The sequence below is a fragment of the Protopterus annectens genome, chromosome 12.part0 (genome assembly GCF_019279795.1).
Source record: "Protopterus annectens isolate FY-2018-M chromosome 12.part0, PAN1.0, whole genome shotgun sequence".
NCBI classification, from domain to species: Eukaryota; Metazoa; Chordata; order Ceratodontiformes; family Protopteridae; genus Protopterus; species Protopterus annectens.
Window position 1 is genome coordinate 33,975,034 of NC_056746.1, and position 18,448 is coordinate 33,993,481.

The following is an 18,448-nucleotide window of genomic DNA, read 5'->3' on the forward strand; positions in this document are numbered from 1 at the left end:
CCCATACTAATGAAGGTATGTATACTTCTATGTATACCAATGAAGGTATAGATACTAATACATATACCAGTGAAGGTATGGATACTACTACATACACCATTGAAGTTATGTACACTATTACTTATACCAATGAAGGTATGGATACTACTACATACACCAATGAAGGTATGTACACTGCCACTTATACCGATGAAAGTATGGATACTACTACATACACCAATGAAAGTATGTTCATTGCTATGGATACTGCTATGTATACCAATGAAGGTATAGATACTACTACATACACCAATGAAGGTATGTACACTGCTATGTATACCAATGAAGGTATGGATACTGCTACGTATACCAATGAAGGTATGTATACTGCTACATATACTAATGAAGGTATGTATACTTCTATGTATACCAATGAAGGCATGGATACTGCTATGTATACTAATGAATGTATGTACACTGCTACGTATACCAATGAAGGCATGTATATTGCTACATATACCAATGAATGTGCCAATACTGATACGAATACCTATGAAGGTATGTACACTGCTACATATACTGATGAGGGTATGGATACAGCTACACATATCAATGAATGAATGTATACTGCTACATATAGCAATGAAGGTATGTGTACTGCTATGTACAGCAATGGTGGTATGTATATTGCTGCTTATAGCAATGAAGGTATGGATACTGCTACATCTACCAACGATGGTGTGCATACTGCTATGTGTACCAGTGAAGGTATGCACACTGCTATGTATACCAATGAAAGTATGTACACTGCTATGTGTACCAATGAAGTCATGTACACTGCTACATATAGCAATGAGGGTATGGATACTGCTACATATACCAATGTAGGTATGTACACTGTTATGTATACCAATGAAGGTATGTACACTGCTACTTACACCAATGAAGGTATATACACTTTTACATATACCAATTAAGGTATGGATACTGCTACATATTCTAATGAAGGTATGGATACTAATACATATACCAATGAAGGTATGTAAACTGCTACATATACCAGTGCAGGTATGTACTTTGCTATGTATACCAATGAGGGTATGTACACTGCAACATGTACCAATGAATTTATGTACACTGCTACGTATACCAATGTAGGTATGTACACTGCTATGCATACCAATGAAGGTATGTGCACTGCTATGTATACCAATGAAGGTATGCATACTGCGATGTACACCAAAGAACATATGGATACTAGTAAGTATAACAGTGAAGGTATGTACACTGCTACATATTCCAAAGAAGGTATGTACACTGCTATGTATGCCAATGAAGGTATATACACTGCTACATATACAAATTAAGGTATACACACTGCTATGTATACCAATGTAGGTATGTACACTGCTACTTACACCAATGAAGGTATATACACTGTTACATATACCAATTAAGGTATGGATACTGCTACATATTCTAATGAAGGTACGGATACTTCTACATATACCAATGAAGGTATGTAAACTGCTACATATACCAGTGAAGGTATGTACTTTGCTATGTATACCAATGAAGGTATGTACAGTGCTACATATACCATTAAAGGTATTTATACTGCTACACATACCAATGAAGTATGTATGCTGGCATGTATACAAATGAAGGTATGGATACTGCTATGTACACCAATGAAGGTATGGATACTGCTACATCCACCAATGAAGGTATGTATACTGGTATGTATACCAATGAAGGTACAGATACTGCTACGTATACCGATGAAGGTATGGATACTGTTAAGTGTATCTATGAAGTTATGGATACTGCTATGTATAGCAATGAAAGTATATACACTGCTACGTATAGCAATAAGGTATGGATACTGCTGCATTTATCAGTGAAGGTATGGATACTGCTATGTATACCAATGAAGTTATGTATACTGCTATGTATACCAATGAAGTTATGTATACTGCTATGTATACCAATGAAGTTATGTATACTGCTATGTATTCCAATGAAGGTATGTATCTTGTTACCTACACCAAAGAACATATGGATACTACTACTTATACCAATGAAGGTATGTACACTGCTACGTATACCAATGAAGGCATGGATACTGCTACATATAGCGATGAAGTTATGTACACTGCTATGTATACCAATGAAGATATTTATACTGCTATGTATACCAATGAAGGTATGAATAATGCTACATATACCAATGAAGATATGGATGCTGCTTCATATAACAATTAAGGTATACACACTACTATACATACTAATTAATGTATGTATACTGCTACGCATAGCAATGAAGGTATGTATAGTGCTCCGTATACCAATGAAGGTATGTTTACAGGTATGTATACCAGTGAAGGTATGGATACTGCTACATATACCAATGTAGGCATGGATACTGCTACTTACACCAGTGAAGGTATGGATACTGCTACGTATACCAATGAAGGTGTGTATACTGCTAAGTATACCAATGAAGGTATGTATACTGCTACGTGTACCAATGACAGTATGTACACTGCTACGTGTACCAATGATGGTATGTACACTATGTGTACCAATAAAGGTATGGATACTGCTATGTATACCAATGAAAGTATGGCTACTTTTACGTATACCAATTAAGTTATGGGTACCTCTACATATATCAATGAAGATATGAATACTGTTACATATACCAATGAGGGAATGTACACTGCTACCTATGTCAATGAAGGTATGGATACTGCTACATATAATGATGAAAGTACGTACACTCCTACATATACCAATGAAGGTATGGATACTGCTACATATACCAATGAAAGTATGTAGACTGGTACATATGTCAATGAAGGTGTGGATACTGCTACTTATACCGATGAACGTATGTACACTGCTACATATACCGATGAAGGTATGGATACTGCTACGTATATCATGAAGGTATGTAGACTGCTACATATACCAATGAAGGTGTGTACACTGCTACGTATACCAATAAAGGTATGTATACTGCTACATATACCAATGAAGGTATGTACACTGCTACGTGTACCAATGACGGTATGTACACTGCTATGTGTACCAATAAAGGTATGGATACTGCTACGTATATCATTGAAGGTATGGATACTGCCACGTATACTGACAGAGGTATGGATACTGCTACATATAGCAATGAAGGTATGTACACTGCTACTTATACCGATGAAGGTATGGATACTGCTACGTATACCAATGAATGAATTTATACTGTTACATATACCAATGAAGTTATGTATACTGCTACGTATATCATGACGGTGTATAGACTGCTACATATACCAATGAAGGTGTGTACACTGCTACGTATACCAATAAAGGTATGTATACTGCTACATATACCATTGAAGGTATGTGTACTTCTATGTATACCAGAGGGGGTACTGTGACATGTTTTCAAGGACTAAGGAAGGCCTTGATGGCATATTCTTTGTGAAATGCAGAGTTTTCAAATGGAACCTCATTAATATGAAATCGACTGACTACCATCTCACCACGTAATATACTAGGGTGGTTTGGAAGACACAATACCTGTCGTAAAACAACTTGTAGGAGGCATTCCTCTCCACATGAAACATTCATTTTCTGTTTCTTTTCTTTAAGGTTTTGTTAATTTTCATACTTGTAGTTTTTGTCAGTGTATTGCTCAAAGAAGAATCTATCTTTTCAAAAGTAGACATGATACATTTATTCAGTAGCTTTAATGAGCTCCCTAGTTTCAAATAAAGTATGAACAATATTTACACATTTTTTGAATATAATAGTGAAAATAGTGGACCCTCCTTAAAAATCTTCCTTATTGTAAGCCACAAGACCTCAATATTGATATATATATGGAGCTATGTTGATCCATCGAAACTTACAAGATCGAACTCACTATCGCAAAAGTGCATTTTATCGAAAATGCACTTTTGCAAAAAAAAAAAAAAAAAAAAAAAAAAAAAAAAAACATTACTCAAGTTTGTGTAGGGGGGCAAGCCCCCCTGCAGCCTTCATGTGGGGAACTGTGCCCCTCACACACATCCTACTTTAATATTCTCACTCCGAGATCGCACTACAGTGGGGAAAAGGGAATATTCCCTTATCCTCGCTGTACCGCAATCTAAGCAACAGTTTGCTTAGTTGTAAAATCAACAGTACATGTTGATGTACAACTAAATCTACATGCAAACAACTGTTTGCTTACATACCTTTCAGCAAAAATGCATTTCTGACAAAATGCACTTTCACGAAAGTGAGCTCGATCATGTGCATTTCGACAAAACAGACCTTCGATAATAAGACCAGGACCCATATATATATATATATATATATATATATATATATATATATATATGGGTTCACTTTATAATCCCGAAATCCTGAAATATCGAATTTCAGAATTTTGAGATCATAAAGCCGAAACCGTACAGTCCTGAAACCCCAGAAGCACGAATTTTAAAATTGAGAATAATACACTAACCATACACCACACACATAACATACACACACCCCCAACACACAAACACACAAACCTACACTACATACAAGCAGGGGGGCAAGCCCTCACACCTCTCCTACTTAAATATACTAACTCCAAGGTCACACTACATAGACAAACACACGAAAACACCACCATACACCTACATTCCCCTCACACACACACACACACACACATATCACAGTCACAACACACACTAAAGCCCCTAACCAACACACTTACACATAGATATTTACTTGAACATCCACCTATCCATTCACAAACCGCAACACCAGAAGCGCTACTTCAACATCTCCGAACTTCGGGATTTTGAAATTCGTGCTTCTGGTGTTTCGGTATTTAGAGCTTTCGGCTATATAATCTCGGAATTCTGAAATTCAATATTCCAGAATTTCGAGATCATATAGTGTTCCTATATAGATCTATATATATATATATATATGGATTCCTATTACAGGAACGAAAGTTCACAACTTCGAACTTGTAATAGGAAGCCTCACTTATGCAAAAGTTCACTTTAACGAAAGTGAACGTCCGAGAAAGTGCACTTCACCGAAAGTATCGCAGCACAGTGGAGGACATCAAAAAGCTATGTCCTCCACTATGGTGCAATACTCACGGACCTTAGGGTTAGGGCACGGGTTAGGGTAAGGGGATAGTTAGTAAAGCTATCCCCTTAGCCTAACCCATGTCCTAACTCTAAGGTTCGTGACTATCACATCATAGTGGTGGACATTGCTATGTCCTTCACTGCGCTGCAGTCATCATGGACCTTAGGGTTAGGGCACGGGTCATGGTAAGGGGATAGCCGGGCTATCCCCTTACCATGACCCGTGCCCTAACCCTAAGGTCCGTGAGTACCTGCACGGAAGTTCAGTACAACGCCTGTCCGTTCTACTGAACTTCGCGTAAGTGCACGTTCGATTAAGTGCACTTTTGCTGCAGTGTGCATTCCATACACTATTTCGAAGTAGTGAACCTTCGATCTAGTGTATGGAATCCATATATATATATATATATATATATATATATATGTGTGTGTGTATATATATATATATATATATATATATATATATATATATATATGGGTTTACTTTGATTCACTGAAAACTCATTTCACTGGATTTCAAAACACTCACACCAAATCACTGAAAGCTCAAATCACTGAAAGATCATTTCACTGAATCACATTATTACATTTCACTGAATGTAAGTAATTTTGGGCAAATAAAATGGATATGCCCTTTTCCCACTGTAGTGTGATCCTGGAGTTAGTATATATTGTTGGGGGGTGTGGGCTGTAGCCCCCCCACCTCCTTAGCTTTTATATTTATGAATCTCGTTTCAGTGAAAGCTAACAATATTTGGTTTTCCTTCCTAAATCTCTTAACATGATGATCCTTACTCGGCATATACTTCAGTAAGTGATTTGTTAGCAGAATATTATTGTGCGTCTACACTCTCAGCCTAGATGCTCTTTCTGTATATTCATATCTATCTTACTTCATATTATTATTTCGGTTTGAATTACCACTTTCTGAATATATAAAAGCACTTTGTACTGTAAATTGTGATAAGTAACTGTATTTTACCCTCTATGACTTTGTATTCACTTTTTTGACTATCTCTTTATTATTATGGAACTTTTTTTCCAGCCTCCATTGAAAAAGGGTCTTGTATCCCATCAGACCATTTTTTATTTATTTATTCTTTGTCGACCAGGTTAGTCCCACTAGGCTAGTAGTCTCTTTCATGTAATAGCCTAAGTAGTACTTATACTACTAGGGGAAATTTGGCCAGGTCATTACAGAACTTCCCCTATTCTTTTTGAAACTTGCTGTATGATCACATCCACCTGAGCTGCCCCCTAATCCAAGCAGCTTGGAATTTGGTTCAATGTCTCATCTGCAGGACAACACACCCAGAAGTGCAGCATCCTTCCTTTAAGCAACACAGCACTGTCAGCAATCCATCTACCTGGTGTGGGAATGGAACCTACAGCCTTCTGCACCAAAGACAAATGTGCTACCTGTTGTGCCACTGACTCTGCAGTAAACACTTCCAAAATAAATAAAAGAATAAACGCATGCTCTAACATGTCATCTTGTGCATGCATTAAGCAATATATCAAAGCAATTGTTTACCAAATTATGTAAGATTACATTTCATGTTGCATAGTACTGAGAAAATGGTTAAGAAAAAGGAAGTCTGTGGAACATGGCTTTCTTTTTATCATAAGAGACAAGACCTAGTAAATCAGGAGAGTAATGGATGGGATCTAGTATCTGACTGCCAACAGATCAAGATGCACTAAGCATTACCTAAGATTTATATCAAATTAGAATTTAGATATCTGAGGTACAAGTAATGCTGTGACAAAATACTGGGATATCCCCACTAGTGACACATTTGTAGCTATGCTGAGGGCAACTCCTGCACCCCCTCTTGTTAAATTCAGGAAGCCTAATATTACAGGAAATGTAGGTATATATGGTACAGGGTGTAGTACAGGAAATGTAGGTATATATGGTACAGGGTGTAGTACAGGAAATGTAGGTATATATGGTACAGGGTGTAGTACAGGAAATGTAGGTATATATGGTACAGGGTGCAGTACAGGAAATGTAGGTATATATGGTACAGGGTGTAGTACAGGAAATGTAGGTATATATGGTACAGGGTGCAGTACAGGAAATGTAGGTATATATGGTACAGGGTGTAGTACAGGAAATGTAGGTATATATGGTACAGGGTGTAGTACAGGAAATGTAGGTATATATGGTACAGGGTGCAGTACAGGAAATGTAGGTATATATGATACAGGGTGTAGTACAGGAAATGTAGGTATATATGGTACAGGGTGTAGTACAGGAAATGTAGGTATATATGGTACAGGGTGTAGTACAGGAAATGTAGGTATATATGGTACAGGGTGTAGTACAGGAAATGTAGGCATATATGGTACAGGGTGTAATAAAATATTAGAACCTGCAGAAGTTTGGAGTGGGACTATTCAAGCTTTTAAGTCTCATTATAGTCTAAAATTAACTTGGGGAAATTATATAAGTTTAAAGGTCTTCACAGCGTATGACATCTGGTATATATATTTAGCCTGAAGCTGCACTATTGTGCGTGGCTGATACAAACATGCAGCAAAAATGTACAGAAGTACACACATATGTGATATACTGTAAATACAATGCGAACACTGCACTGCGTTACCACATTCTCAAATAAGGAAATCAGCGACTATTTAGAAGTGCGTTTCTCAACACCGTATACCTGGACAATAGACAATAATGGACATTTGGGGCTAATTGACTAAAATAATTAGCAATCGCTTTACTCTCATTTCAATTTTAAAGAAAACAGAGTAAATCATACTCCATTCCTGATTACTTTAAAGCCGTATGTGTGCTTTAATGGTTTTACTGATAATATGAGAATAACACGTCACATACTGTTCACTGATATATACAAAGTGGCCCATTGCAATGTAGTTTATAGTGTAACCTAGAAAAAGTTTCTCACCAGAAAAAAACTGTTTTCTAATGCAAGTTCTATAGCGAGCAGCCTTTTACTTTTAATGCTTTACTTGCTAGGTACATGCTAACAGATGTGAACACTTTATCCATGTATCTGTGGAGCTGATCTTAGTCAACCTCAGCAGTGATAGAACAATTTCAGAATGCCTGCTTATCAAGCAAATAAATATACTAAACAACAGTCTACTTTCCAGATTCCTGTTTCTAAGCCATCAAAGCAATTTCAAAAGTTTTTAAGGAGGAAGTCTCTGATGTGAATGTATCATGTTTTGATTGTTACGTTTTTCTTTAATCTGGTATCCAATTTAGTGAAAAGTAATGGTGAAGACTCTAGTATTTTTTTCTTTTCTGTTTTGCATCTTCCCACACACACAAATATTACGCTAATCTGGGAAACATACGGCAAGTGACAATAAAGACAAATCCTTACATTTTTATGTATATGAAGACACATTGAAATAGTTGCTACTTTTTGTGGTATGGTATTGCTTCTTGCAGGTATAACAATGGTTAGTAGTTAGTACATATAACATGATAGCGACATGATATAATCATAATTAACAACAATGATAATGCAACAAATGTATCTTTCTTTGCTTGCATATGTCTATTATAAATATTTCACACTGACTGCAAAATACATAGAATACAAGTTGAGAATGAATGAATAAACCCAATGTTTGTTTGTGTCTTTCGGCTTTTCCCGGTTAGGGGTCGCCACAGTGGAACTCCGGTCCGCTAATGATTGGCAGTAGATTTTTACGTGCTGGCTTGCCGGGCCTAATGCACAACCTTCAACAAAGGAACGCCCATTCACGCATGTCGCTACACAGAAGACGCTTTAACTGAGAATCGAACGGGCAACGTCCAACTGTGAGGCGACAACGCTACCGCAGCACCACCACCGCAGTATAATGAATAAACCCAATAATGGAGTTAAAATTCAAAATGAAAAGTATATGTAAAGAACGAAACACAAAGTAAACTTTCCACCAAACATCTGAATGCAAAATTATCTGTACAGATTTTTATGAAATGCACAGAGCAAAAAGAACTAATGGCAAACATTCATATCTGCTTAAAGAATGATAGAATATTATACAATATGAAAAGGCTGGAAAAGCTACAAGTAAAATGTTGGAGAGTTTCAAATGGCACACAGTAAATACAAGTAATTATAACGTGTTATCTACAAAATGATAAATTATTAAACAAATACTGCCATTACTGTTATATAATGAAAATAAAAAAGGTTTTAGCAACTGATGGTCAGAATTGTAAGTCATGTAACTGAAGTTTCTGACACACATTTTAGAGACAATGCATGACAGGATTTGAGTGCATTTTTAGACAGTTTTTCTAAAACGGTGAGATCTGGCAGGTAAAGATAATCAGAAATCTCGAAGTCGTCTGAATTTGGACTCAGATTGTTGCTGCTGCTACACAGGATAAATCGTGGGATCAGTGCAAAAATAATTTTTGAGATACTTGCATTATGAAATAGAATACCAAAAATAAGACTTTGTATCTGGAAATATATTTTTAATAAGCTACTAAAAAGATTTACTGGTCTGTGGATATTTATTTATTTATTTATTTTACATTTGTTAACCGGGAGAGTCCGACTGGATACATGTCCATTTTCAGCGGAGGCCCAGGGAGAAAAGCTCCAGGTACATAACAGACATATGAGCATTGTTAATGCAAAAAAGGAAGATAGTTGAGTTCTAAATACAATATAAAGATACATCACAGTGATGTATATCTCAGTGAAGAAAAAGTATTTAATTATATGCCTTAGAAGAAATGGAAACAGATGATCCGCTGTGGCGACCCCTAACGGGAGCAGCCGCAAGAAGAAGAAGAAGCATTTGCATCTCACATGGATGATATGTAACATGGCACACGTATACTGTGATTAACAACACAACTCAGCCGAAGGTGTAAACCAAATTACGAACACACAAAGACACGGAAAACAGCAGAGACTGCAGAAAATAATCCTTTACTGTTTCTGGTACGTCGGCTTTTTCCTTCTCATGGAATACTTTACTCACAGAAGCAGCCATGTTTATACATCAACTTAATGATGCCTAATTAATCAATTACATAATTAAATGTATACTGTGGTAAGAATATGTTTCCTGAGTGGCACTTCATCAATTCCTTTGAATAGCAATTTGTTAGAACCGCATGTACTTAAATAGACACTGCTGGTAGTGCTTTGCAAAGGTTTGTTTTTTTAATTTTTTTTTTTTTTACTTTTCCTTATTGCTGTATGTCCAGTGTTGGTATATGTAAGTTAGAGGACAGAGGGGCGAAGCCCCGCACATGCTGGTTACACAGGGGCTTGTCATCCAACAGAAAGCATTTTTTCTCTCTCTGTAGTTTTTTGAGCTCTGCTTCTTGATATTTGATTACTGGTGATGTCTGATTCTCTGTAGAATAGGATAGTTCATACAGGGAAAACATGAATTTACACTATTATTCTGTTATATTATGTTTTTTTTATAAACAATGAGAGGGTGAGTTTCTTAAGACAGAAGATTATCTGAAAGGGGGCATTTTTAAGCAATCTTTATACACTACGACTCTGAATAAATTTTGCAAATACTAGAAATGGAAGGATATAGGGGCAAGACACAAATTGTAAGCTATGCTGGTAATTTAATCAGGCTCTAAATGAAAAACAATATGTGGAGAAGGCCTTGTTTTTCATGTGTAATTCTACAAACCTTGCACAAGAGCAACATATATCGGCAAATAAAACACAGTGGATTGCTATAGTCTACAGTGTGATAAAGTTAGGTGCTTGGTGTATCATGGCTGACCCATCACTTCCCCAAAAGATCTGGTCTTAGCATTATTTTATCATGAGCAAAATTATCTAACAGCCTAAACTGGTGACAGAAACGTTTGTGAAATCATATCATCAAACATCCATTTGAAGTTGCTAAGTTAGGAAAACCTGTCTTTAGTTCCTTGAAGCATATTCTCCTCATAGAAAATCACAGGTGATTCATTAGTGGTCCACAGTACAAGAGTGATATGGTCACTTGTCAAGGACAAGTCTAAAAGAAAATCCAGGAAGCAAATATTCATGATCATGTACAGATTAATTCTGTGACCACTCCTCATTGGCCTAAATGTGAAATCTGTTGTCTCCTATGGACAGAAAAACACCTGTATGAAAATAAAGATTCTTAAAAGGATATGTTAGCCCTTTATTTTCAGAATTCCTTTGTGAGAAAGACATGCTTCAAAGTCTGGCAATTGGTGCTGAAGGTTGGGCTGTGAGGTGTAGTTCCTATGATACAGGGTTGGATTCCCGCAGCCCTCATTCGCCTCTGTGTGACCTTGAGCGGGTCACTTTACCAGATATTGTTCAAAGGTTACCTCTGAAAAGTGACTGTGTGTCTGTGGGCCTACATGATTAACAAACGGGTATGATTATAAGTTGCATATCATTCAAATGGGACTGTTCAGTGTTGAATGTGTCCCGTCATGTAGCCTTTTAAGGTTCTACAATTGAACCCCAAAAATCAGAATGCCAAGGAACCAATTTGCCAAAAAATAATGCTGAAAACACAAAACAGAGAAAAATTAAATGGCAAGTATTTTGTGTGTGTGGGGGGGGGGGGGTAAACCGCCTCTCTACACCCAATGTGAGAAGCAAGCCCCCCCCCCCCCATACTTATATATACCAACTCTATGGTTAGATCAAGTTAAAGAATGAAGAACACTTTCAAAACAAAGGAATCAGCACTACTGCAGACTTAGAAACAGCTCTGGCAGTCACTTACTTTGAAAGGAATCAGTACTACTGCAGACTTAGAAACAGCTCTGGCAGTCACTTCCTTTGAAAGGAATCAGTACTACTGCAGACTTAGAAACAGCTCTGGCAGTCACTTCCTTTGAAAGGAATCAGTACTACTGCAGACTTAGAAACAGCTCTGGCAGTCACTTCCTATGAAAGGAATCAGTACTATTGCAGGCTTAGAAACAGCTCTGGCAGTCACTTCCTTTGAAAGGAATCAGTACTATTGCAGACTTAGAAACAGCTCTGGCAGTCACTTCCTTTGAAAGGAATCAGTACTACTGCAGACTTAGAAACAGCTCTAGCAGTCACTTCCTATGAAAGGAATCAGTACTATTGCAGGCTTAGAAACAGCTCTGGCAGTCACTTCCTTTGAAAGGAATCAGTACTATTGCAGACTTAGAAACAGCTCTGGCAGTCACTTCCTTTGAAAGGAATCAGTACTACTGCAGACTTAGAAACAGCTCTAGCAGTCACTTCCTATGAAAGGAATCAGTACTACTGCAGACTTAGAAACAGCTCTAGCAGTCACTTCCTATGAAAGGAATCAGTACTATTGCAGGCTTAGAAACAGCTCTGGCAGTCACTTCCTATGAAAGGAATCAGTACTACTGCAGACTTAGAAACAGCTCTGGCAGTCACTTACTTTGAAAGGAATCAGTACTACTGCAGATTTAGAAACAGCTCTAGCAGTCACTTCCTATGAAATGAATCAGTACTATTGCAGACTTAGAAACAGCTCTTAGGTTCATAGGTTCATAGGTTCATAGGTTTATACTAGGCTATCTGCCCTAAGGCATTTATAAGCCTAGCCCAAAGTTATGTGGCTTACGCCACCCCTTATGTTAGAAATAATGTGCCCATTAGTTTGTTGTGCCTCTGTCCAGCAGTGACACAGAGATGATTCCCAGGGTAAACCTACGATCTCCCATCCACCGGTCAAGATTTCTCTTGAACAGAGCCAGCGAGGTGCTCTGCCTCACATGGACCGGGATTTTATTCCACAGCATGGGGAGTCTCTGGGTGATAAATCTATCCCTCCAGCACGTCCTATTTATATCCGTGCTAAGGTTTAAGTCACTTGCTCTAGTGGTTCTGGTGGATTTGGATTTTTTGAGGTGGAGCATGTCCATTAATTCCGGGTTGGTCATGGCCTTGTATGTCAGGTACAGGTCACCTCTGAGCAGACGGTATGCAACTGAATAGAGTTGGAGTTTCTTCAGTCTGGCAGTATATGACAGGTTTTGGAGTCCCTTTATCCTTTTGGTGAGGAACTTTTGGGGTCTCTCCAATTGCTGCACGTGTCGGGTGAGATACATCCCGAATGGGGCATTGTACTCGATCATTGGTCTGATAAGTGAAGAGTACAGGGGAACAATGACCTCACTTGATCTGGATGTGAATCCCTTCATGATCAGATGGGCAATGTAGAAGGTCTTTCGAACCACTTTAGCAACTTGAGTGTCAAACGAGAGGCCACTGTCAACCTGGGTACCCAGGTCCCTGAAAACCTCTTCTGTGCTTAGTGGGTTGCCACCTATATGGTAGCTTGGGGTTACCTTGTTTTTCCCGAAGGGTATGACTATACACTTTTTTGCATTTAACTTCAGGCCATGGCTCTGGCACCAGCTATCAGTTTCCGTGAGACCCCTCTGAAGGATGTCTGTGTCCAATGTACTATCCACTATAGCACCCAGTTTGCAGTCATCCGCAAACTTTGTCAGCCATAGTCCTCCTATGTTTGCCTGTACTTCTGAGAAGTACATGCCGAACAATAGGGGGCCAAGGACTGAGCCCTGTGGGACACCACTTGTAACCGGCTTGGAGTCTGACATGGCTCCAGCAACTCTAACCCTGTGGGTTCTGTCCTTTAGCCAGTTTGCAACCCATCTTGTGACATATGGGTTTACATTTAAGCTGGTAAGTTTCTCTATGATACCCAAGTGGGGTATTGTGTCGAAAGCTTTTGCAAGGTCAAGGTAGGCTGTATGGACTGCCTTTCCCTCATCAATGGCCTTGGTAACTGTTTCGAAGAAGTCGCCCAGGTTCAAAAGGCAAGATCTGCCCTTGACAAAGCCAACTGGGTTGGGTCCAAGGTCTGCAAGTCCCCTATGTCCTTGTTTATGAGTTCCATTATGATCCTCTCCATAGCTTTGCAGACCAGGCTTGTTAAGCTTATGGGGCGGTAATTACCAGGGTCCATAGAGGCACCACCTTTGTGGAGTGGGACCACAGTTGCCGTACGCCACTCCTTGGGCACATATCCTGTGGTAAGGCTAAGATTAAACAGCTGCCTTATGTTAGGGTTTAGTTCTTCATTGAGTTCATGTAGCACACAGCCGGGGACACCATCCGGTCCCATTGATGCTGTGTTTTTAGCTTTAGAGAGAGCAGCTTTCACCTGCGCATTTGAGATGTCTGGGAGGCTACACTCTGTTGGGCTAGTTATCTCTCCTTTTGGGAGGGAGAGGGGGGTGAAGTTTGCGCTGAACCTGTCTGCCAGTATGTTGGCAATGTCTGTGGGCTCAGTGATTTTTGTATCATTTTTGACTAATTCTGAGCATATCTGGGAGTTTCCACCCAGGTTTCTGACATAGCTGAAGAAGGCCTTATGACTGTCTTTTGAATCTATGGCAATTTTTTTTTCAAAGTTGGCCTTTGATGATTTTATGAGGGATCGTAGTTTCTTGCTAGTACTGATCAAAGTTGCCTTCCCTTTTTGGGATTTTGCTCTATCATGTAATAGCTTTCTCCTCTTATTGTAAAGTTTGTTTATGGCTGGGGTCCACCAGACTGGACGTTTGCCCTTGGTGGAAAGAGTCTTGGTTTTATTTGGGATTGCCTGATCCATGCAGTCCTGAAGGTGTTCATAGAAGGCATTTGTAAGGGCTTCCGCAGCTTGGGTTGTGGTTTCCATTGGCTCGGGGGCCTTGAAGGATTCCATTGGCTCGGGGGCCTTGAAGGATACCACACCTGTCTTGAGTAGTGTGAAGTTTGCTTTAGAGAAGTTCTTCACTGTGGTCTTTTTTGTTTGGGGTGGGGGCGGGATGTGGATTTCTAGTGAGATTAGTTTATGATCTGATCTCACCAAAGAGGGATATACTTCCGGTGTGGAGCATTTTGTCCCCATGTTTGTGATGATGAGATCTAGTATATTTTCCTCCTCTTGTGGGGACGGTGACTAGTTGTTCCATGGCATTTGAATTTATGAACTCCAGGAACCTTTGGGCTAGAAAGTTGGGGCTTGAGTAATGTTCCCAGTCTATATTCGGGTAGTTGAAGTCACCCAATATGATGGTGTTTGGTGATACATTTATACCCTCCAGTGTCTTCAGGAAGGCTGTGTGGGTTTCCTGAGTTTGAGAGGGTGGCCTGTAGCATGCTACAAATTGTAGAGCAGTTTTGCCTATGGTTAATTGCACCTGGATGGTTTCTTATGCTTCGTGCATAGCCACCAACCTGGAGGTGTGAGTATCCTTGATGAATATGGATACACCCCCTCCTTTTGTGGTATGGTCCGGGTTTTGGGTCCGAAACGCATGATATGAGGTAAAACCTGATAGTGCCGGGATGCTCTCAGGAGCCTTGAACCAGGTTTCAGTCACAGCACAGACATCGATGTTCTCCATACTGAGAAGGGCCTCGAGTGCATGCATTCTGAGATTTAGACTTCTGGCATTGAGCAGCATTACCCTTAGTTTCTTCCAGTTTTTGTTTTCTAGGGTGGTAGGTTTAGAATTTGAGCCTTGCCTAAAAAAGGCACTATGGGGGTGGCAAGAGCCTTAGCCAATATCCGGAATCCCAGGGGTGACAGGTGCAAGCCATCCCTTGCGAAGCAGCGTGGCTTGTCAAGCATGTTATTCCAGGCAGACAGGCACTGGATCCCCTTTGAATGACACCAGAAATTAAGCCAATTGTTAAAGCTGATCATCTTGTCACTATATTGTGGCATCATTCGTGGTGAAGGAAGGATACTGCTCAGGGTCAGGGTCATACCTGCCTGGGCTACATAATCAGAGAGCTCCTCTATGTCTCTTTTCATGTAGTCCAGGGAGGTATGTCTCAGGTCGTTCACACCAGCATGGACAATGACTGTGTCATACTTGTACTTGCCGTGGAGTGACCTGAGTGCTTGTGTTATGTGGCGGATTCTAGCGCCCGATAGGCAGCTTACCGTGACCTTCTCCTTGTTCAGCCTGGTGAGTGGGACGTCAGTGTGTCTGACTATGGAGTCACCTATGACAAGTATGTTTGGTGTTGTATTTGGCCTTAAGGGCAGCGACTGCTTTGCACACTGATTTTGTTTTTTATGTGTTGTTTGTGTGGTGTCTTGAGTTTGCAGTTGCTTGGGTGTCTGCTTTGGAGGCCTTTGCTGTTTAGGTAAATTTTTACTCAGAGCCTCCAGTATGTCTTAGTGTGTTTATGTGTTTGATTCAGTGGTGTGGTTGAGTTATGTGAGACTGGTATTGTGGTGTGTGTAGTTGCCTTCTCCTCCTGCCTGGTCTTGCCAGTCCTGAGTTGAGAGAGCTCAGCCTCCAGTTTGGCTAAATAGCTGCATCTCTCGCAAGTGTTAGTGTTATGTGGGAGGAGGAGAGGGTTGTCCGTGTACATGAGGCAATTGTAACATTGCCTCAGAATTCCCAGATTCACCAACTGGGCAGGAGAGGACGCCAGCATCTGACCCTTCGACATGCTAGAAAGAATTATGAGTTGGTATGAGACAGAAAAGTAGAGGGCTTAGCAGGGAAGTGGGCACTCCTGGGGGGTTTTGCAAGTGAGGGATTTGTATAATATAGGAGTGCTTGACCTGCAAAGAAAAATGCTTATAAGACAAGGGATATGCTTTTAAGACAAGTGCTGAGCTTTTTGAGAAGAAAAAGCAATTAGGAACAAGTGCTGCGCTTTTTAGTGAAGGTGTAAATTGTTTAGGTTCCTAACAGAGCAGTTCTAAGGGAAAAATTGAAGAACAGACTAAGTCTGCAGTAGTCTCTGGCAGTCACTAACAGAGCAGTTCTAAGGGAAAAATTGAAGAACAGACTAAGTCTGCAGTAGTCTCTGGCAGTCACTTCCTTTGAAATGAATCAGTACTACTGCAGATTTAGAAACAGCTCTGGCAGTCACTTCCTATGAAAGGAATCAGCACTACTGCAGACTTAGAAACAGCTCTAGCAGTCACTTCCTATGAAATGAATCAGTACTATTGCAGACTTAGAAACAGCTCTGGCAGTCACTTCCTATGAAATGAATCAGTACTATTGCAGACTTAGAAACAGCTCTGGCAGTCGCTTCCTATGAAAGGAATCAGTACTATTGCAGACTTAGAAACAGCTCTAGCAGTCACTTCCTTTGAAAGGGATCAGCACTACTGCAGACTTAGAAACAGCTCTGGCAGTCACTTCCTATGAAATGAATCAGTACTATTGCAGACTTAGAAACAGCTCTGGCAGTCACTTCCTTTGAAAGGAATCAGTACTACTGCAGACTTAGAAACAGCTCTAGCAGTCACTTCCTTTGAAAAACAGCAATTTGTACAGTCAAGTCCCATCACTCAGGGCATTTCACTTCAGCCCCCTGTAGATATACTACCTTTTATTTATAATTCAATGAAAAACAGTTATGAAATACCCCTGTGGCATGCTGAATTTAGTGAAATACCCCCGTCATACTGAATTTAGTGAACAGCAATCATCTTTGTCACCTCCACGTCCACACTCAACATAATATCTTAGGACTTAGGGCTTAATAATAATAAAAAAAAATTAACAGGAAATAATTCTATAAATAATGAGCTTGTCAAGCACCAGGAAAGAAACATATGTAGCTGGTCATGCAAAAAAAGACACTTGCTTAGCTGATCATGCAAAAAGGAAACATTTTGCCTGCTTTTTTCACTATTGATGGGTCTTTGGCTTCCGTGATTGCTATTGCGCAACAAAGCATTACGGTGAATCAACTGTCAAGCATAACTGCAGAGTTTATTGAGTCAAAGGATACAAAAATGAATAGTGACATCTTTAATGCATCAACACATGATCTATGATAAAGATGTTTGCTTCCATGGGCAGATGCATTCTGCTTATGAATGTATACCTGAACACTGAAAGGCAGACCGAATTTCTTGAAAACTGGTACAGAATGTTCCACGTTCACATTCAGCACAAGTGGTTTTCCATCCTCAAAACCAGTCGATGTGTTTGCATGTATTGCCAGGCCTTTTTCGTCATATCTGCCCTTCAGGCTTGAGATGATCTTTAAACCTAAGACAGGCAGCAGAAAAGAAGGATTTCCAGTTTAGCTAATGTCACTTGTTAGTTACAAAACCTTTTTCATTCTTAGGTGTTCTTACCCTTCATAAACAATACAATGGAATCAAAATAATAGCAGTTAGACCTTCCCTGTGATACCAACAGCATTCCCATATTTGTATACATAAATGGTTAAATAAACAATTCACCACAAAGGCCGAGTGAATAAACCAAGAAAATATAAAACAAAATTCACTGAATGCCACAAAGTTCACCAAGAGCGAGTTAGCGTAAAACATTTCATCAGAATATAGTTCAACACTACATTTAA

General features: G+C 39.4%; 1 protein-coding gene across 1 annotated transcript in view; it reads right to left on the reverse strand.

Moving 5' to 3' along the window:
- LOC122816124 overlaps window positions 1-18,448 on the reverse strand; it is a 446,542-nt gene that overhangs the window by 157,186 nt on the left and 270,908 nt on the right. Inside the window, exon 8 of the mRNA XM_044088883.1 lies at window positions 17,963-18,129. Within this exon, the coding sequence (XP_043944818.1) occupies window positions 17,963-18,129 (167 nt within the window). The remainder of the gene's footprint in view (window positions 1-17,962; window positions 18,130-18,448) is intronic.